This window comes from Gopherus flavomarginatus, chromosome 19 (assembly GCF_025201925.1).
Source record: "Gopherus flavomarginatus isolate rGopFla2 chromosome 19, rGopFla2.mat.asm, whole genome shotgun sequence".
NCBI lineage: Eukaryota > Metazoa > Chordata > Testudines > Testudinidae > Gopherus > Gopherus flavomarginatus.
Window position 1 is genome coordinate 2,615,562 of NC_066635.1, and position 22,299 is coordinate 2,637,860.

At 43.0% G+C, this 22,299-nt stretch overlaps 1 protein-coding gene across 1 annotated transcript in view; it reads left to right on the forward strand.

Annotated features, from left to right (window-relative positions):
* HSF5 (heat shock transcription factor 5) overlaps positions 1 to 22,299 on the forward strand; it is a 72,241-nt gene that overhangs the window by 2,855 nt on the left and 47,087 nt on the right. The window contains exons 2-4 of the mRNA XM_050928931.1: positions 2,120 to 2,485; positions 4,831 to 4,928; positions 17,977 to 18,504. Of these exons, the coding sequence (XP_050784888.1) occupies positions 2,120 to 2,485; positions 4,831 to 4,928; positions 17,977 to 18,504 (992 nt within the window). The remainder of the gene's footprint in view (positions 1 to 2,119; positions 2,486 to 4,830; positions 4,929 to 17,976; positions 18,505 to 22,299) is intronic.

Genomic DNA, 22,299 nt, shown 5'->3' on the forward strand with positions numbered 1-22,299 from the left:
TTGGTGAGGGAAGATGTCCTGGGATAACAGGAAGGGTCCTCTTATGGATTGGTAACTGGTTAAAAGTTAGGAAACAAAAGGTAGGAATAAATGGTCAGTTTTCAGAATGGAGAGAGAGAAATAGTGGTGTCCCCCAGGGGTCTGGACTGGGCCCAGTCCTATTCAGCATGGTCATAAATGATCTGAAAAAAGGGGTAAACAGTGAGGTGATAAAATTTCCAGATGATACAACACTACTTAAAATAGTTAAGTCCCAGGCAGACTGCGAAGAGCTACAAAAGGATCTCTCAAAACTGGGTGACTGGGCAACAAAATGGCAGATGAAATTCAATGCTGCAAAGTAATGCACGTTGGAAGACATAATCCCAACTATACATATAAGATGATGGGATCTGAATTAGCTGTTACCGCTCAAGAAAGAGATCTTGGAGTCATTGTGAGTAATTCTCTGAAAACATCCACTCACTGTGCAGCGGCAGTCAAAAAAGCTAACAGAATGTTGGGAATCATTAAAAGGGGATAGATAATAAGACAGAAAATATATTGCCTCTATATAAATCCATGGTACGCCCACATCTTGAATACTGCATGCAGATGTGGTCGCCCCATCTCAAAAAAGATATATTGGAATTGGAAAAGATTCAGAAAAGGCAACAAAAATGATTAAGGGTACGGAATGGCTGCCATATGAGGAGAGGTTAATAAGACTGGGACTTTTCAGCTTGGAAAAGAGACGACTAGGGGGATATAACAGAGCTTTCGAAAATCATGACTGGTGTGGAGAAAGTAAATAAGGAAGTGTTATTTACTCCTGGTAACACACGAACTAGGGGTCACCAAATGAAATTAATCGGCAGCGGTAACAAACAGAAGAATTTTTTTTTTTCACACAACACACAGTCAACCTGTGGAACTCTGTGCGAGAAGATGTTATGAAGGCCAATACCATAACAGGATTCAAAGAAGGATTGATACGTTCATGGAGGATAGGTCCATTAATTAATATTAACTGGGATGGACAGGGATGGTGTTCCTAGCCTCTGTTTGCCAGAAGCTTGGAATGGGTGATGGGATGGATCACTTGATGATTACCTGTTCTGTTCATTCCCTCTGGTGCACTTGGCATTGGCCACTGTCAGAAGACAGAATAGACCTTTGGTCTGCCCTGTATGGCTGTTCTTATGTTCTTATGTAACTGTTTTTGTGGAAACTTTCTACAAAAAATTCAGCCTGGGGCAGACTCCCACCATTGAAAATTTCCCCCTAAATGGTTAAATTTAGCAAAGTTTTAAAAAAATGAAAACAAGGTTTTGTAGTGGAAAGAGTTGGACAACAGTAGCTGTAGTCTTATTGCTGCCAGCTCTGCCTGTTATAAAACAAGCATCTCCTCTTTTGCAGGTCATGTTTAACATCTATTCTCTGTATCACTATCACCACCCCCTATCTACAGTCTATTCCTTAGATTGGTTAGTAGAGGTTGAGCGATTTGCAGCTCTCCCTTTCTACAGTGCTGATTGTGCTTCCAAACCTTACTTCCAGAGAGCAAAAGGCTGGTACCAAGAGTCCTGGGATGTCAGACATGGAAGCAGAGTGTTGTATTATCTAAAGCCCAGTGTTTAGAGTTTATTATTAACTCTTCCATCTTTTGGATTTTTCTCTGTTCTTTCCATCAGAAAGTTTGTGATAAAGCAATTAAGGTAAGATTGTCAAAGCCGCCTAGAGGATTTGGACACTCAGTTTCCAATGGCCTCTTTTAGGTGGCTTTGAAAATCTCATCCTAGGAATCTTGTACTCCCTCTTGTCTGACATATTACTTCACGCTTGTCTGCTATACCATATGGCTTACCAAAATTTAGATTCTAAGTAACTCCAGTTTGGTTTGCTGTCTTACTCTGCAAAAAACTACTTTCCAAGTTGTGGGGCTGAGAACTGCCTACTGAACGATTTTTTTTTTTTAAACAAGGGATTGAAATGCTGCATTGGCAACATTAAGAGCCAGATATTACTTTGTCTTCATATGGTGAAATACAATGTGTGTGTGAATTGAGGGTATATTTTATGATCCTTTTATTTATTTCATAACCATGTAATCCTAGTAAACATTTTCTTTTTAATACAGGAGCACTGACAATAGGACAGTTTCATCGGTCTTTTCGGCGAGACAGTTTATCTCCTTACTCCTATGTATCTGCTTCATCCCACAACCACAGCACTTTATCATCGAAATGTTCAGATCGAACTCCAATCCCTCCCAGAACATGGCAGAACTCCCTTGGGATGCTTCCGGGGCAGATGGAGACTTCCCCAACATTTTCAGACAAAGGAGTTCCATTTCCTGTACTCCAGAGATTTCCAACAGAGGTCACGTACACTCTTCAACCCAGTGCCACGTCTGTGCACATACCTCAGGCAATGGCCACATCTTCCCAGAAATATAGCAGCTACACACCTTCAGCGCAATACTCCCAAACCTACTACCCAACAGGTATGAGGAGGGTCTAGCATTTGCTTTTCATCAAGATATTTTAAATCAACAAATTATTTTTCTGCAATGCACTTTAATGTATATCTATATTAAACAAGACTTAGAGTATCAAACCTAAAGGATCTCCTAACAATCCCTGATAGGATATTTCACCCTGCTTGAAAATCTGTGCCACCATTTTTGCATTTTCTCAAATTCTTTCCTGATGAGCCATTCATATTGTAATCTCTGTTTACCTCCATATGGAAAGTGACATCTATCCATCATTCTTGTAGTACCATAGTTAAGGTTGCATGCATTCTAGTCTATTTTATTTTTGACTTCTTTCTTCTCCCCCACCTCCCCCCAAAAAAAATATTGCCTCAAAAATTCTATATGTATCTTCAGACCAAAGCAGATGTTTTGTCCAGACAATTTGAAGCAAATTGTCTAAGACCCTTGTTTGAACTATAGGAAAAGAGAAATTTTCATTTTTGTAAATGTTACAAATAGAGGTATTCCATTTTGGAGCGTATGTAACTCAGACTTCTAGGTTTTAAGAGTTCCAGTTTCTCGTGCTTTCATAGCCTTTTAGTTGATTGGGGTGCAAAATGCCCAAGCTACTGATCCCTGGTTCAGTTTCTTAAGTGGCTGCTTAAGGAATTGTTTCAGATATTTGAAATTGGTGAGGCACTCAGAGAAATACTGATCTGGGCTTTAATAAAAATCTTTCTAAGTATAATCACAACACAGTTAAGGCATCAAAAGTATAAAAGAACGATCCGCATTATGCATACTCACAAAACTAATCTGGAACACCTGTGTCAAGTAGGGGATTCCCAGGGTTGGGAAGTGATCCCAGGTTCCAGACACGCACCTCTAAACAAACACCAGACCTTCCTCTTAGGGGAGGACAGAGATAATCCCTGGATCAAGCACCACAGTAACAATAGAAAAATACTTTTATCTAACCCAGGCAAAGCCAGAAGTAGACTGAGGTCTGGATTTCTAGCAGGATTTATGGAGACTTCCTTGCCCTGATACAGCATGTAGCACATAACCCGCGCCCCCACACTTGGCTAGACGCACAGAGACTCTCTGCTCCATGCCAATGCAACTCTCTCTTTCTCCTCCCCACTCCCTACTTGGGTCACTCCAACCTGTCTGTGCACTCTCGTGCTTGTATACATTGTTCAGCTCAGACTGGTATATACAGACTTACTGTATAGTCCCAGCCGAATTGTCAGCTCCAGGCTGTGCATCTAGAAGAGTTGCAAGCTCCAGTGCAGCAGCTGGCTCTCAAGCAGCTCCTCATTCAGACACTGCACCCTGGTGTCTCTCTGCCCAGCTCAGTGCTACTGCTTCTCAGCTCTTTCTTTGTTCTCTCTCTACATCTTCTTGGGCTTGTTTCCTGTCCCGTCCCATCTGTTCATTTGGACCTTCTGGGATGGTCTGAGCCAGTTAATTCTGCGTCCTTGTTCTGGAGTGACACTCTCCTACCAATCAGCTTTGTGATGAGTAGCAGGGAGGGAGGGAAAGGGGCTCTATTGTCCGTGACGAGGAAAGGAAGAAGGAGCCCATCTTCTCTGGGGTTAGTATTAAGCTTCCCACAGTCCAACTGTCCCAACTAAGTTGGGAATACACCTTTCCCTTACACCCACATGTGTCTGGGACCATAATTTATTAAGTGTCAGCCCTCTGCCCATGTTTTGTATTCCAGGGACCAATTTTAGGGTTCTTGCCTCTTGTATGGCCAATTTGCATCAGTGCATTTAACAATGGTTTCAACATGTCAATGTAATTTCAGGTGTACCCGGAAAGTACATAAAATATGCTATTTTAAGCCCAGACAATTGTTATTGTGTCTTATGTGTTTATAACATGATACATATTGCTAAATCTCATGATCTTTGTGTCAGCCACTCATGCTGACTATTCAGGCCTTCTGTTAAATGCCTCAAGTGTATTTCTAAGCCTGTTTTAAGACAATCCTTTACTTTGTGTACTCCTAATTGCTTAAAAGCTATAATGATTATTCATTTCTGATTTCTTAAGAATCTTAACTTTTCCTAAAGGTATAGTCCATTGCCCATATGTGATTGACTTCTCAGGAGAGACACCTCAGACATAGACCCAAAGCAATAGATTCTGGATAGGCTAAATACATAGAATAAGCATTATTATTAAGATAATAGAAGTGAATCTTGTATATTTTAAATCCCTGAAGGAGGTAATACTAGTTTTCGGGAAGTGAGCTGGCAGTGCCACTATTGAAATGTTTTTGTCAGGGTAGGATGTAGAACTCTTTACAATGAACAGAGGTTCTAGAAATTTTGATAACTTTTTTCTGTTTGGATTCTTTCCAGCTGTGTTACAGTGCTGCTCACCTACGGCTCACCTAGATCCTCTTAGTGGCTGTGGCAGTCCTACAGCCTCAGCCTATCCACACTGCAGCTATTTCCAGGTGAGTGCACTAAGTTGAAACAAGAGGAAGCCATGTGACCTAACTTCCCTCTAAGGCATGCAGCTGTGCAGCAGGCTATCAAGGGCTGTGCCCCTTCCCCAGTCTGGCTGGAGCTACCGTGGCTGTGGAGAGACGCCTCTCCCTCAGCTTGGCCCAGCCCAGCCCAGATGGAGCTGCTGAGGGGTGCTCCTCCCCTGGCCCCAAGCTGCTGTGACAGAGGGCTGGGGCACCTCTGAGAGAGGGCACCCCCAGCCAGAACCCTTGCCCCGCAAGCCCGGAGCCCCGTCCTGCACCCTGAACCCCTCAACTCTAGCCCCACCCAGAGCCCTCACCGCCCCTATACCCCTACCCTCTGTCCTAGCCCTGAGCCCCCTCCCACACCCTGGCCCCATCATCCCCCTCTGCACTCCCAACCAGAGCCCTCATCCCCCTGCACCTCTGCCCTGAGCTCCCTCCCACACTCTGAACCCCTTGGCCCCACTGCCACTGCACATCACCTCCATATTGGTCAACGTAACAAAATTCATTCCGCACATGGACATACAAAAATTATAGGGAACACTGCATGTGACCATGGAGTACACTTCTATGAACTCTTGGGGAAGGGGATGTAGAATTGAAAGAGGATGAATTTGAGAATACATAAGATTAACTTGACTGTAAAAATACCTGCAAGGATAGCTGTATATAAATGTGTGGTTTTTGTAACACTCTGAGTAGTCCTCCAGTAAACACCATGTCAGGGGTTCCACTCTGTGGAGCTACCTGCTCTGAGGCAACCACAATGAAGAAGTCAGCTATGTTTTCTTTTATAAAGTTTCTATTTGTCGTTGTTAATGAACCTCACTATTTCAGATTTCAATATTAATGTTGATAAATCTGGAGTATTAGCAGTCCTCTAGGGATTTCCTAGGTTGGACAAGGAGTTTTTCATAACACTGTGAAATCTCTCTAGTCTGCATACCAAGTAAGTTTCTGATTTGCATTTCTGCAACTTTATCTCATGCTTAGCAAAATCAAAGATGACTTATCAAGTTGGCTTCTTCTCTCTGAGTAACCAAATTAAAATGTCAATATTACCTAAAATACTATATTTACTGAAAATGCACCATCTGATTCTAACGAAGAGGGAAGTGTCTGACTGACTTGGAGGGCCTGTGCTTATTGGAAAGGTCTAAAATGGAAGAAGACCTTGTACTTTTTCGTATGAGACTAGTGAAGTGAGTTGTACTGAGAAAGTATATGCCTCTGTGTTCTGAAAAGGGGTTGGCTTCTCCAGATCTGATTATCTGGTTGTCTTTTTTGCCATATACACAAAGTCCCATATATATCAATTCTAATCCTCTAGTCAAGGGCCTTTATATGGTCTTCATGGGTGGCGTATGAACCGCTGGCTTGGGGAGGTTAACCCCAGCCCTGCCCCTTCTGCGCCCCCCACCGGAGCCCCCCAGTGCACCTGCTGGCCCCCGCCCCAGGCTAGTGCTCCTAGCACTGGAGCGCCCCTCCCCCGCCCCCCAAGCACTGGGCGAGCAGCGCGGCCTCAGCCTTGGAGCACCAGGAGGGCAGGTGGAGCACCGGAAGGGTGGCAAAGCCGAGCCGAACAGAAGTGTGCGGGGGGTGGCTAGGGGTGGAGCATGGGTGGGGTTACACTTGGCTGTTTGGGGAGGCACAGCCTCCCCCAGCCTATAATACCCGCCACCCATGATAGTCTTACAGAAATTTATGTACATTTAAGGCCAAATTGTGGTCTGATTAATGTAGTGGTGGAGGAGTATTAAGAAGCACTGGTTAATCACATCATGGGTAGCAATGTAGAAGTAGGCCTGGTCTATACTATGAGGTTAGGTCAAATTTAGCTGCATTAGGTAACCAACCCCGTTCTGCCAACCTAAAGATCTCTTAAAGTCAACTGCTGTACTCCTCCCTGACAACGGAAGTAGCGCTAAAATTGACCTTCCTGGGTTGAATTTGGGGTAGTGGAGACGCAGCGCTGTGCAATTTGATGGTATTGGCCTCTGGGAGCTATCCCAGAGTGCTCCAATATGACAGCTCTGGACAGCACTTTCAACTCTGATGCACTAGCCAGGTCCATAGGAAAAGCACCAGAAACTTTTGAATTTCATTTCCTGTTTGGACAGCGTGGCGAACTCAGCAGAACAGGGAAAGAGTCTCTCTTTTGTTCTCAGAAATATATCTTCTGTGAAGTCTACTCTCCCTTTTTTTCCCCTGCAGCTGCAAATGTTTCTGTACTCTCTGAAGTCGAAAAAACCGCACTCGCGATGACATGTTTTCAGAGCTCATGCAATCCTCCTGCACTGATAGGGCACAGCTGAATTCATGGAAGCATTCGGTGGCAAAGGCCAGGAAAGCAAAAAGTGAGCGTGATTGTAACACACAGGAGGAGATGCTGAGGCAAATGGGGGAGCAAACGGACATGATGTGGCGTCTGGAGGAGCTGCAGGAAAGGCAACTAGACTACAGACCCCCGCTGCAGCCATTGTATAACCACCTGCTCTCCTCACCAAATTCCATATCCTCCTCACTCAGACGCCCAAGAACGTGGGCGGGGGGGGGCTCCGGGCATCCTGCCACTCAACTCCAGGGTTTGGCCCAAGCAACAGAAAGCTGTCATTCAAACAGCTTTGATTTGTCGTGTGGCTGCAATAAGCAATGTGGCCCTGTCCTTCCCTCCTCCCCAACCCCACCCCGTTATGAAACTCTTTGTACTCTCGGGCTTCCTTTTACTAGTCAGTCTTGCCAGTGATCTCAACTTTTTTTAAATGAATGAATGAATGGATTCAGAACAACAGGGACTTTATTTCCTGTGCCAGCTGTGGTCGAATGGAGGAAGGGGGAAAACCTATAATGGCAGCAGGCCGTAAAAGAGACCCAGTTTGGGAATATTATAATGAAGTTCCTCTAACTGTGGGTAAGACAGGCATGCATGCAAAATGCAAACAGTGCAACAAAGAAATGCAAGGTCTGGTAGCCTGAATGAAACATCATGAGAAGTGTTCCTTCTCAGGAGGAAGCTGCGTTGAAGATGATGAAAGGAACATGTCTGAACATGCAGAATCTTCAGGTTGGTAAACTTTTTTGTTTTTTATTTCATACTTTCTTAAGACTGCCTGTCTTCCTTCTGGACTATTTTTTGCTCAAACATGAGAATTCAAGAATATAGTTGTTACTCTATGGCACTATCATTTTAGATGCAGTTGTGAAAATTAATATCTGAAATAGGCTGATCTTCCTTTTACAGTTTCACCTTTAAAGTAGTACTGAGTGTCAATGAATGCAATGAGTAATACTAAATGAGCAATATGGTAATGATAATTAAATAACTGCATTGATTTATTTTGTTTAGGAGAATCCATCCTCAACGTACAAGATTCTGAAGACTATCCACCTTCAAGATCACCATCATTTTCTATAGTTTCAGAGTTATCTGCCAATGATAGTGTTTGTCACATCATGTATGTCACATAGCCACAGTATATCACCTGTAGCAAAAAGAAAAACAAATCTCCATCATCCAGAAACAACCATAGATAAGTTTGTGCTAAGAACCAGCAGATTAAAAAAAGAGATAATTGATGAAAAAATTTGCCCGGTTTGTTTATGCAACAAACTCCTTTCTGTATGATTGAGAACCCACACTTCATTGACATAGTTCAGTCATTAAGACCAGGATACAGTCCACCGAACAGAGCAGATGTCACAGGCAAATTGCTGGATAAAGTGTATGAAAGAGAAATTGAGCAGTGTGCAAAAGGTCTAGAGGGTTAAATTGTTAACCTGAGTCTTGATGGGTGGAGCAATGTCCACAGTGATCCTGTTGTATGTGCTTGTGTGACAAGAGAAGAAGGGAATGTCTTCCTTACAGAAACAACTGATGCATCAGGAAATGCACACACAACAGAATACTTACAAGAAGTAGCCGTAAAAGCTGTAACAAGCTGAAAAAAAATTCAAATGTCTAATATGCAGCTTGGTCATATACAATGCTTCAAATTTAGAAGAGTCCCAAGCTAATAACATATAGTTGCAATACTCATTTGAGGCACCTCCTAGCCAAAGACTTCAGTGTTCCAGAAATAAAGGCCAATGTTGTTGAAATTGCAAAATACTTCCGTAGCAACCACTTTGCAGCAGCTGCTCTGAAAAAAGTGGGAGGAACCAAGCTAACTCTCCCACAAGATGTGCAATGGAACTCAGTGGTGTATTGAGCACTATATCAAGAACTGGCCTAATCTAGTGAGAGTTTGTGAACAAAATTGTGAAAAAATAGATGGCACTGTCACAGCCAAAGTTCTCAACATTGGGCTTAAGAGAAATGTTGAACACATGCTGAGTACCCTAAAGCCTATTTCTATAACCTTGAACAAAATGCAGGGAAATAGCTGTTTTATTGCTGATGCTGTTGAAATTTGGAAGGAACTGAGTGAGATCTTAAAAAGAGATGTATGCAATGACAGAGTAAAATTACAACCATTAAAAAAAATGAATGGGACAAGCACTGTCTCCAGGTGATTTTCTTGCAAATATTTTCAATATTCAGTACCAGGGTCAAACTTTAATTGCTGAAGAAGAGTTGGCTATGACATGGACATCCAGCAATCATCCCTCCATAATGCCAACCATAACAAACTTCAGAACTGAGGGTGAACCTTTCAAGAAATATGTTTGCTGCTGAAGTTTTAAAGCAAACTCTTGGATTCAGAAACTGTTGAAGTGATAATCTCACTTTTAACAGCAGTAGCTGCTTCTGCCAGTGTATTTTCTTCCTTTGGACTAATTTATTAAGAAATTGAGAAATCATTTGGGACCTGAAAAAGCCGGAAAGCTTGTTTTTCTTTTCCAGGTTATGAACAAACAGGAAAATGTAGGTGAAGACGACTGAGTTAGCTGCAGAAGCCAATATTTTAAGTTTCTTATGTTGACCTGGCTGACATAATCGATTTAATTTTTGTTTTTTTAAAAAGAATATTTCATTTAACTATTTTAGTTAAAAACAATTTTAACAAAAACAAACATGATTTAAAAAAACTTGAATGTTTAAATTAAAAAATTCATATGCTTGTTTTGTTAAAATATTGTTTCCTTTTGAAGAAAAAAATGCAGAATACATAACTTTGTTGTTTTAGTTAAATAAAACATTTTAAATGTGCGCCTGTCTGATGTTCTCCTCCTAATACAGCATGGCAAGAAAATCCTCCAAATATTAATGATTAACCTGTTGAATTGGAGATAATTCACCTCTCAATGACTTCATAAATATCTGCTTCAGTTACCTTTGGTAAATGAAATAACCAATCATTCATTCATTTTCTGATATAGCTATAAAAACTAATTTGAAAAGTTTTCAAAATAAATCACTTTAAAAACGTATAGTGTGTGTAGCTTCTAAAAATGAAACCTACATCTATCTCTGAGTTGGGAAGAATATGTATTAAGGTTATAACCACCACCAAGAATGTACTTTTATGTAGAAATCCGTGATTAAATCAAGTCTTCCTGACTAGTGATTTAAATCATGATTAAATCAATTTAATTTAAATCAAATCCTCCCTGAAAAGATTACAAGGATTCTTTATAATGGATACTGTTATGCACCCTGAATATAGGAGTTACTACCAGCTACTGCTAATGTTTATGTACACATGGTGGTAGTATAGCTGTGGGGGCCAGGTTTTCCAAAGGTATTCAGGTGCCTACTGGGATTTTTGAAAAGTGATTAAGCAGGTTATGCACTTCACCCGTTTAGGTGTTTTTAAAAATCCCACTAGGCACTTATCTGCGTCTTTAGGTGCCTAAATACTTTGAAATCTGGCTTATAGTGCCTAGTGACAGATAGAATTATGATTGCCTGCACATCTCCATTCCAAAAGGCCTGTTTTCAATTTCTTACAACTTTGACTTACTTAGAAAATTTCAGCCTGAAAAGTTTTTCTCTACCTGGAGGAGAATATTCCTGTGGCGTTTAAGCAAAAACAGTTTTAATGGTTCTTGGTTTTTATTTCCTTCTCTAGAAGGAAGTGAATGACAAAAATTGTTTGTTGTATAATTTTTTTTTCTTAAAAAACAAACAAACAAAAAACTTCTATGAGATGGTAGAGAAAGTAGAAACTTGAAATTTGGTACAGTGGTAGTCAATAGATTGGATATATGCCTTTCAGTAGTCTAGTGGAAAATCTCTGATTTGGCTGAATAGAAGGACCTGTTTGACACAGACACACACAGTTAAGTTTTTTAAAAATAATAAGGATCTTTTTAATAATGATATCCTAATATTCTGTTCACATTTTGTGTATAATGATGCTATGTGGAATTTTGTATCTCCTATCTGTGCTCAAGTACCCCTGTTTCCAAAAACTCACAGAATGTGATGAGGACAGCTTCAATCCTCAAGGTTTGACACTGTTCGTCCAACATTTCCTGTCCTGCATATCATTTGTGCAAGACAATACTTTGTTTTTTCTGAGGTTATATTATGCCTGGAATGCTGGATCAAGTTTCTCTCATTTTGTGTGTTAGAAGTCTTTCTTTTTCAATAATATAAGAACCTATGCTCTCCTTTGTATTTTTCCACTGATGCTGAAACAGTATTGTAAAAGTCTTCAAAAGACCAAGAACAATGACTGGTGCTTGAAAAATACATCTGACACCTCCAGCTAGACCTATGGTGACTGAATCTTTGGGCCATTCTAAAATTTAAAAGAGAGAAGCTATTTCATCCCATATGATCACTTTGGCTTTAGGGCGGATAGAGAGTAAGAGAACCTTAGCTTACCCATTGTTGGTCAAGCCCAAGTTGTAAGTATGGTGCATTCTTTCCAGAGCAAGACCTTGGAGTTCACTGACCACAAGGATTCAAAGATCTGAGATCTTGGTTTTACAGCTTTTCAGAGTGGACCTTTACAGTTCCGGAGGGGAAAAGGGTGATAAGAATAAGTAGGAAGTCTGTAGGTCCAGGTTACATATTGTCAGTTGTCAATTTTTGTATTAGTGAGGATGGCATCTAGTACTTGAACTAAACCAAGATACTCTAAAATAGCTTTAAAAATATTAAATGTTGTTAGGGGGGGAAATCTCAAAAATCGTTTGAAGGCAATGTGGACCCCTATTAGAAAAATGTACAGAATGAAAATAACATAACTCTATTGTAAATACTTTTAAAAAATATAATAACATGGGTCAGAATGATGATATCCTTGACTGATAGGATCATTTTCACCATTGTGATACTTTTTCCTAGGATTACATTTTTACTGCAAACACTTCTAAAATAAATCCTTATCTAATTACTATTTATGATCTTACAATTTATTTGGGGGCAAACAAAATTCCTAGGTTTAATGTAATAAAAGATATGGCTTTGGATTCTTCGACCATGGGATGTTGTTCTGGGAAGGAGGATTGCTAGGAAGAGATGTGAGTCACCTAACGAAGAGAGGGAAGAGCATCTTAGCAGGCAAGCTGGCTAACCTAGTGAGGAGGGCTTTAAACTAGGTTCACCAGGGTATGGTGACCTAAGCCAAGCGGAAAGTGAGATACCGGGAGGAAACACAAAGACGAGGGTACAAGATGGGAAGCCTCCTGATTGATACTGAGGAAATAGGGCAATTGGCTAGTTATCTTAGGTGCATGTACACAAATGCAAGAAGCCTGGGAAACAAGCAAGAAGGACTGGAAGTCTTGGCACAATCAAGGAACTATGATGTGATTGGAATAACAGAAACTTTATCGAGCAGTTCACATGACTGGAGCACTGTCGTGGATAGATATAAACTGTTCAGGAAGGACAGGTATGGGAGGAAAGGTGGAGGAGTTGCACTGTATATAAGAGAGCGGTATGATTGCTCAGAGCTCCAATATGAAACTGGAGAAAAGCCTGTTGAGAATCTTTGGGTTAAGTTCAGAGGAGAAAACAACAAGGGTGATGTGGTGGTGGTCGTGTGGTATAGACCACTGGATCAGAATGATGAGGTAGACGAGGCTTTCTTTGGACAACAAAGTGAAGTTTCCAGATCACAGGCCCTGGTTCTAATGAGGGACTTCAGTCACCTGACATAGGCTGGGAGAGCAATACAGCAGTGCACAGACAATCCAGGAAGTTTTTGGAGAGTGCTGGGGACAACTTCCTGGTACAGGTTCTGGAGGAACCAGTTAGGGGCTGTGATCCCCTTGACCTGCTGCTTACAAACAGGGAAGAATTGGCAGGGGAAGTAAAAGTGGGTGGCAACCTAGGCAGCAGTGACCATGAGATGGTTGAGTTCAGGATCCAGACAAAAGGAAGAATGAAGAGTAGCGAAATATGGACTCTGGATTTCAGAAAAGCAGACTTTGACTCCCTTAGGGAACTGATGGACAGGACACACTAGGAGGCTAATATGAGGGGGAAAGGCGTCCAGGAGAGCTGATGTATTTTAAAGAAGCCTTACTGAGGGCGCAGGACCAAATATCCCAAAGTGCAGAGAGAATAGCAAATATGGCAGGTGACCAGTTTGGCTTAACAGAGAAATCTTCTGTGATCTTAAACTCAAAAAGGAATCTTACAAGAACTGGAAATGTGGACAGATGACTAGGGAGGAGTATCAAAATATTGCTCGAGCATGCAGGGTTGTAATCAGGAAGGCCAACACACAATTGGAGTTGCAGCTAGCAAGAGATGTGAAGGGTAACAAGAAGGGTTTCTACAGGTATGTTAGCAACAAGAAGAAGGTCAGGGAAAGTGTGGGGCCCTTACTGAATGGGGGAGGCAACCTAGTGATAGATGATGTGGAAAAAGCTGAAGTACTCAATTTTTTTTTTTTTGCCTCGATCTTCACAGACAAGGTCAACTCCCAGACTGCTGTACTGGGCAACACAGTATGGGGAGGCAGTGAACAGCCCTCAGTGGTGACAGAACAGGTTAAGGACTATTTAGAAAAGCTGGATGTGCACAAGTCCAGGGGTCCAGATCTAATGTATCCAAGGGTGCTGAGGGAATTGGCTGATGTGATTGCAGAGCCATAGGCCATTATCTTTGAAAAATCATGGCCATCAGGGGAGGTCCCAGATGATTGTAAAAAGGCAAATATAGTGCCCATATTTTAAAAAAGGAAGAAAGAGAACCTGGGAAACTACAGCCTCACTTCAGTCCTCGACAAAATCATGGAGCAAGTCCTCAAGGAATCCATTTTGAAGCACTTGGAGGAGCGGACGGTGATCAGGAACAGTCAGCATGGTTTCACCAAGGGCAAGTCATGCCTGACCAACCTGATTGCCTTCTCTGATGCGATAACTGGCTCCATGGATATGGGGAAAGCGGTGGATGTGGTATATTTTGACTTCAGCAAAGCTTTTGATATGGTCTCCCACAGTATTCTTTCCAGCAAGTTAAAGAAGTATGGATTGGATGAATGGACTATAAGGTGGATAGAAAGCTGCCTAGATTGTCAGGCTCAATGGATCGTGATCAATGGCTCGATGTCTAGTTGGCAGCCGTTATCAAGTGGAGTGCCCGAGGGGTTGGTCCTGTGGCCAGTTTTGTTCAACATCTTTATTAATGATTTGGATGATGGGATGAATTGCACCATCAGCAAGTTCACAGATTACACGAAGCTGACGGGAGAGGTAGATCGCTGGAGGGTAGGGATAGGGTCCAGAGTGACTTAGACAAATTAGAGGATTGGGCCAAAAGAAATCTGATGAGGTTCAACAAGGACAAGTCCAGAGTCCTTGTCATAAACAGATAGCTAAGGGTTAATGTTCTTTTACCTATAAAGGGTTAACACAGGGAACAACACCTGACCAGAGGACCAATCAGGAAACAAGACTTTTTCAAATCTGGGTGGAGGGAAGTTTTGGGTGTGAGTCCTTTGTTCTTGGTCTGTTCTCTTTCTCGGCTCTGAGAGTGACCACAGGAATCTCCAGGCTTTCTAATCTTCTGTTTCCAAGTTGTAAGTACAAGGATAGTAAGACAATAGGTTTATATTGTTGGGTTTTTTTTGTATTTACATGTGTGTAGTTGCTGGAGTGTATTCTTTTTGGATAAGGCTGTTTATTCATTTTTTCTTTTAAGCAATTGACCTTGTATATTGTCACCTTGATACAGAGACCCTTTTATGTCCTTTTTCATTCTTTTTATATAAAGCTTTCTTTTTAAGACCTGTTTGAGTGTTTTTCACTGGTTAAGGCTAAGAAACGAAGGGAGGGGGAAAATCTCTTTGTGTTAGATTTACTAAGCCTGACTTTGCATACCCTCTGGGTGAGGGGGGAGAGAGATTAGATCTCTCGGTACTTGTGTTTCAAGGACTTGAAGCAGGGAGTATCCTAGGGTCCCCAGGGCGGGGAAATCTGGGAGGAGGTAAAGAGGGTGGAATCCCTTTGTTTAGATTCACGGAGCTTGAATCTGTATATCTCTCCAGGAACCCAGGGAGGGAACACCTGGAGGGGAGGAGGGGGAAGGGAAATGGTTTATTCCCCTTTGTTGTGAGACTCAAGGAATCTGAGTCTTGGGGTTCCCCAGGGAAGGTTTTCGGGAGACCAGAGTGAGCCAGACACTGGAATCTTCTGGCTGGTGGCAGCGATATCAGATCTAAGCTGGTAATTAAGCTTTGGAGGTCTCATGCTAGCCTCTCATGTTCTGAACTCTAAGGTTCAGATCTGAGTAGGAGAGTTATGACAGTCCTGGACTTAGGAAGGAAGAATCCCACTACAGGCTGGAGACCGACTGGGTAAGCAGCAGTTCTGCAGACAAGGACCTGGTTATTACAGTGGACAAGAAGCTGGATATGTCAGCAATGCGTCCTTGTTGTCAAGAAGGCTAATGGCATTTTGGGCTGCATTAGTAGGAGCATTGCCAGCAGATTGAGGGAAGTGATTATTCTCCTCTATTTGGCACTGGCAAGGCCATCCCTGGAGTATTGCATCCAGTTTTGGTCCCCCCATTGAAGAAGGGAGAAATTGGAGAGTCCAACAGAGCAAAGAAAATGATCAGGGGGTTGGGGCACATGACTTACAAGAAGAGACTGAGGGAACTGGGGTTATTTAGTCTGCCAAAGAGAAGAGTGAGGGGGGATTTGATAGCAGCCTTCAACTACCTGAAAGGGGGTTCCAAAGAGGATGGAGCTATGCTGTTCTCTATGGTGGCAGATGACAGAATGAGCAATGGTCTCAAGTTGCAGTGGGGGAGGTCTAGATTAGATATTAGGAAAAACTTTCACTAGGAGGGTGGTGAAGCATTCGAATGGGTTACCTAGGGAGGTGGTGGAAGGTTTTTAAGGCCCGGCTTGCCAAAGCCCTGGCTGGGATGATTTAGTTGGGGTTGGTCCTGCTTCGAGCAGGGGGTTGGAGTAGATGACCTCCTGAGGTCTCTTCCCACCCTAATATTCTATGATATACTATAGGCCAGTACTGGACAGAGGATTAGCAGCCCCAGATATTGGGAGGTGGAGGGAATATTGGACATCACAATTATGGCCTCAAGTATCGGGGGTAGCCATGTTAGTCTGAATCCACAAAAACAGCAAGGAGTTCAGTGGCACCTAAAAATCTGTTAGTTTTTAAGGTGCCACAGGACTCCTTGTTACAATTATGGTCTTCATTCTATGATGTTATGAAGTTTTCTCTCCCCTTTAGTGACAATAATTTTCTTCTCAAATTATCTGAGACTTGCTTAAATTTCTTTTCCCTTAGAGAGAGAGAGCGAGCATGCCACCCCTCCCCCTTCACTAACCAAAATGTGATGCTGTCCAGACTTCTCTCCAGGCAGAGATACAAGTGGGGCAAAAGTGGACCTGCAAAGTGAAAGGCAGGTGTTTAAGGGGAAGTAACTGGTAGACCTGAGACACTACTAAGAACTTGATGAGATCTCAGGTTTGGCTGATAAAGATAATAGTGTTTATGTAATAGACTAAGAGTAAGGCATTTTGCTTGGTACTGCAGGAGAAGAGAGATGCAAAATTAACATGACACGCATTAAATGGATTAAAAACTGGCTAACGAATAGGTCTCAAAATGTAATTTTAAACTGGGAATCATATTTGAACAGATGTGTCTCTAGTGCGATCCCGTAGGGATCAATTCTTGGCCCTATGCAATTTAACATTTTATTAATGATCTGGAAGAAAACAAAAAATCAACAGTTACAAAGTTTGCAGATGACACAAATTAGGGGAGTAGTAAACAATGAAGAGGAAAGGTCACTGATTCATAGCTCTCTAGATTGCTTGAACCCAATTTACCAAGCAAACACTGTACATTTTTATATGGTTAAGTGTACATTTATACATCTAGGAATAAAGAATGTAGATGTACTTACACAATGAGGGACTCTGGGAAGCAGTGACTGAAAAAGATTTGGGGGTTGAAGTGGATAGTCAGCTGAACAGGAGCTCCAAGTTTGGTGCTGCAGCCAAAAGGGCTAATGCTTTCCTTGAATGTGTAAACAGGGAAATCTCAGGTAGGAGTCGAGAGTTATTTTACCTCTGAATCTGACACTGGTGAGACTTCTGGTAGAGAACTGTGTCCAGTTTTGTTGTCCACAATTCAAGAAGAATGTTGATTGATTGGTGATTGGTTCAGATAAGAGCCAGAGAATGGTTAAAGGATTAGAAAACATGGCTTATTATAGTGAAAGAGTCAAGGAGCTCAACCTATTTAGCTTAACAAGGAGAGGGTGAAAGAATGACTTGATTAGTTTATAAGTACCTACATGGGGAGCAAATATTTGATAATGGGCTCTTCACTCTAGCAAAAAAAGATATAACATGATCTAATGTCTTGAAGCTAAACCTATTCAGACTGGATATTAAGTGTAAATTTTTAACAGCAAAAGTAATTAAGCATTGGAACAACTTACCAAGGGTCATGGTGGTTTCTCCATCACTGACAATTTTTAAATCAAAGATTGGATGTTATTCTAAAGATGTGCTTTAGGAATTATTTTGGGGAAGCTCTATTGTCCCTTCTGGCCTTGGAACTGATGAATCTAAGAAACTTTAAATATATCGAATATTGTAGTAATATTTTTCTGATTGCAGTCCACTGCATTTTGTTTTCCCAGAATCCTCCAATGCAATCATCATACCCAGTTGAATTTTTGCCATCTAACTGGCCATGCAATACATCTGATGAAAACAAGAAGACAGAAGTAAACCTAGAGGCTGTCTTTCAGATTGTAGATGAGATGCATTCATCCCCCAAGCTAGAGATGGTGAAGGTGGAACCTGTGGAGAACCAGTGTCCAACCCCACAGCCTAATGCAGGCCAGCAATTGATAGTTAATCCTGGGAATAATGATGCACCTTCCTCGGGTCATGCCAGCCAGCTGGAGCCTCTTACACCTGTAGGTTCTGATATTACATTTATGGTGGGAACAGATCAAGCAATAGCCTGTTCTCTGCCACAGTCTTCTGAATTTATTTATACTATCCACACCACCGAGCCTGTAGAGAATACTGCTGCACAAATGGTGCAGGAACCTTCAGCCACACAGGAAGAACATGCAAAACTGAAAGAACAGATGAGCCATGCTTCAGCTCAGTCTTCAGTGGTGTTTCTTCAGGAGGGACTGCCATTCAATCCACAACAGGTATGGAGTAAAGGAACATTGCAATATGTGTTCCTGTACTACAGGATATTCTGCTGTGATAACTACACTATACCACAGTGGGGACCTGGTCCTACAAACTTCTTGTGTGAGTAGTCCCATTGAAGTAACTTACATAAAACTGTAAGAAACTAAAGGGTTGGCTGTGTTGGACTTCTCGGGCCAGATTCCCAGCTAATGTAAATCCGCATCACTCCAGTGTGATCTGACCCGTAGTATTTACTATGTCTTATGTCACTTAGGTCTACACTACAGGGTTAAATTGACCTAAGTTATGCAACTCCAGCTACATGAATAGCATAGCTGGAGTCACTGTACCTTAGGTCGACTTATTGTATTATCTACATGATGCTGGGTTGACGGGAGAAACTCTCCCATCGGCTCCCCACCGCACTCCCCGAACGACAAAAGTTTTACTGATGAAAAGCACCAATGTGAACAGCACTTTGTCAGCAGGAGTACTCCTGCCAACAAAGCCGCTGCTGCTTTGGTGGGGGGTGGTGGTGGATGTTTTTTGTCGTCAGGAGAGCTTTCTCCTGCCGACAAACAGCAGCTATACTGCACGCCTTTTAGCAGCATGGCTGTGGCAGCACAGCCGTGTCACTAAAAGGAAGGTCCTGTACACAAACCCTGTGCTGGGTTTACAGTGGCTCCATGGAGCCGGGCCCATGCTCAGAAGGGCGCCGGTCTGCTCTGCTTGCACTATGCCGCCACTTGCTTCTCTCAGCCTGCCCCCACCTGGCCGAAGGCTCCTCTCCGCCCCCTGACTCCACCCCCTTGCTCCTCTCAGCCCCCTGGCTGGACCCCAGTGCATTTCCGGTTCCAGGCACTTTCTGCTTCCCACCACCTTAGTGGCTCTGCCTAACTCCCCGGAGCTGAGCCGTCTGGGACTGGTGCAGAAGCCTGGCCAGTCTCAACCAGGTGGAGGGGGAGACAGTGTGGAGGGCTTGGCTGGGACCCTCCAGGAAAGTGTGTCTTGAGGGACCCCCACCGGGGCAGGTCCTGGCCAGGCAGATCGCGCTGCTTCCAAGGGGCCAGAGCAATTCCTGGCCCTGGGACTGGCTCTGGCTATACTGCCAGCTCAGGCTGACAGACACAGTTGCCTCCCAGCAGGCTGGTGAGTGTGGCTGGGAGGCAGGGTGTAGGGGAGTGGGTCTCTTGGAGGATTGTGGGAGGGGCTGGGCTGTGAGGGGGTGGGGAAGATGTGTGTTTTGGGCCACTAGGGAGTGTGGGTTCTGGGGGGAGGGTTGGGCAGTTGTGGTGGGGCTGTGGACAGGGGTGGTGTTGTGCAGGGCACTGTGCATTTGTGGGTGGAGCTCAGGGGGTGCTGGGCATAGTGGGGCTATTGGCCATATGGAGTCTGAGGGTGTTGGGCAAGGGGGCTCTGTGAGACGGCATAAGCCCACCCCCGAGGGGAAGGGGCAAGCTGGCAGCACAGGGCCAGGCAGGCCACTGTGTGTCTGGCAACTGCTGGTTTGTAAATAGTGCCCTCGCATTGGGCAGAGCAGGGCCACCCCGTCATGCCCCATTGCCTCTGACTGGCCCCTCGCTCTGGGGACTGACCTCCCCGCACCATGCTCCATTGCCTCCATGGGGGCCCACAAAAGGCTAATCCAGCCCTGCACAAAGTCTTAGTGTTACTGCAAAACACTGAGCAATTAATTGGAGAGACGGTTAGTATTCTTAATTTTTGCACACTATTTAATTCAATTTTTTTGTTTCATTGAGGAAAGATTTCTCTGAACGTTCTGTATTGTAATATCCCATGCTTGATTTGATTGTTCTTTCTAGACATACAAAGTAAAAAAGGATGAGCAGTACAGGATGTGCAGGGGACATGTATCCTGTATGAATGAGAGCGCGGGTGTATGGCTACCAAGTTATTTCTGCATAGAAGTGAGGCCCCAAATGTGAGAGAGAGGGTTAAACACCAGTTTATCATGGCATTGTGACTAAATCCAGGTCTTCCCAGACATGCCCACTCTGTCTACTTCCATCTTTTACACATTACACTGGAGAGAAAGGGATGAGTGCTTAGGGAGCTAACAGTCAAAGCAAAGATTCATACCTAGCATTTAACCATGGCTGGTCAAAAGCTTTAATCTAAACTGTTTTTGATGAGAAATTGGGTTTTTGATTAAATGGATTTTGTGTGTGTGTAAATAAATAAATAAATAAATAAATCTGTTTACTTTCCATGGAAAACTTAGATTATTTCACAAAAAAACTGAAACATTTTGATACAGGTATCTTACTGTGCTATCTCATGGAAGTCCCCATTCTCTTCTATGGGCTGAGCTTCCCAGCATCAGCTACATCTCCCATGATGCACCATGACTAGACTCCCCTGGTGCAGGTGCCTCCTTTCACCAGGAGAGGAGAGGTGTGTCATGTGGGATGTCCGACCAGGGAGTCCAGCCCTTGGAGGAGAATGGGAGCACAGCAGCACTTCCAAATCAAAATATTTTGGATTTCAGATTTTCCCCGGAATCTTACTTCCATGGAAAAGTTTGCTCAAACAATTGTCTTTAAAAGTTTATGCAAAATTTTAAGCAAGGGGAAAAGCCTATATCTGACTAGTTCTACATTTAATTACTTGGACCATGCATCTGCTTCTATTTATGCTTGCACTGCAGAGCAACATCTATTCACATCTTTGCAGCATTTATAGACTCACAGAATATCAGTGTTGGAAGAGACCTCAGGAGGCCATCTAGTCCAACCCCCTGCTCGAAGCAGGACCAACCACAACTAAATCATCCCAGCCAGGGCTTTGGCAAGCCGGGCCTTAAAAACCTCTAAGGAAGGAGATTCCACCCTCCCCCAGGTAACTCATTCCAGTGCTTCACCATCCTCCTAGTGAAATAGTTTTTCCTAATATCCAACCTAAACTTCCCCCACTGCTACTTGAGACCACTGCTCCTTGTTCTATCATCTGCCACCGCTGAGAACAGTCTAGATCCATCCTCTTTGGAACCCCCTTTCAGGTAGTTGAAGGCTGCTATCAAATTCCCCCTCACTCTTCCGCAGGCTAAACAAGCTCAGTTCCCTCAGCCTGTCCTCGTAAGTCATGTGCCCCAGGCCCCTGATTATTTTCATTGCCCTCAGCTGGACTCTCCAATTAGTCCAAATCCTTTCTATAGTGAGGGGCCCTAAACTGGATGCAGTACTCCAGATGTGTCCTCACCAGTGCCAAACAGAAAGGAATAATCACTTCCCTTAATCTGCTGGCAATGCTCCTACTAATGCAGCCCAAAATGCCATCAGCCTTCTTGACAACAAGGTCACACTGCTGACTTTATCCAGCTTCTCGTCCACTGTAATCCCCAGGTCCTTTTCTGCAGAACTGCTGCTTAGCCAGTCAGTCCCCAGCCTGTAGTGGTGCATGGGATTCTTTTATCCTACGTATAGGACTCTGCACTTGACCTCATCAGATTTCTTTTGGCCCAATCCTCCAATTTGTTTAGGTCACTCTGGACCCTATAGGTTCAAGACCATTATAGCATTACATTAAGTGTTATAATTGTTGTTAAGGAAACAACCCCTCTAGTTCTGGTAATTATTAATCTTCAGAAAAACTTGTTTTCAAGCTGAAATTTTTCATGAGTGTTCTCAACACAAAGGTATACCTAAATATCAACACAGAGTTTTGGCCAAACATCCTGTCCCCTTATTGCATATGCTTTCATCCCAGTTTATTTTAATGTGTTAATAGATTGGACAAGTTCTGGGACTTTGAGACTGCAGCTGACAACTATCTTGCTAAATGGTAACATC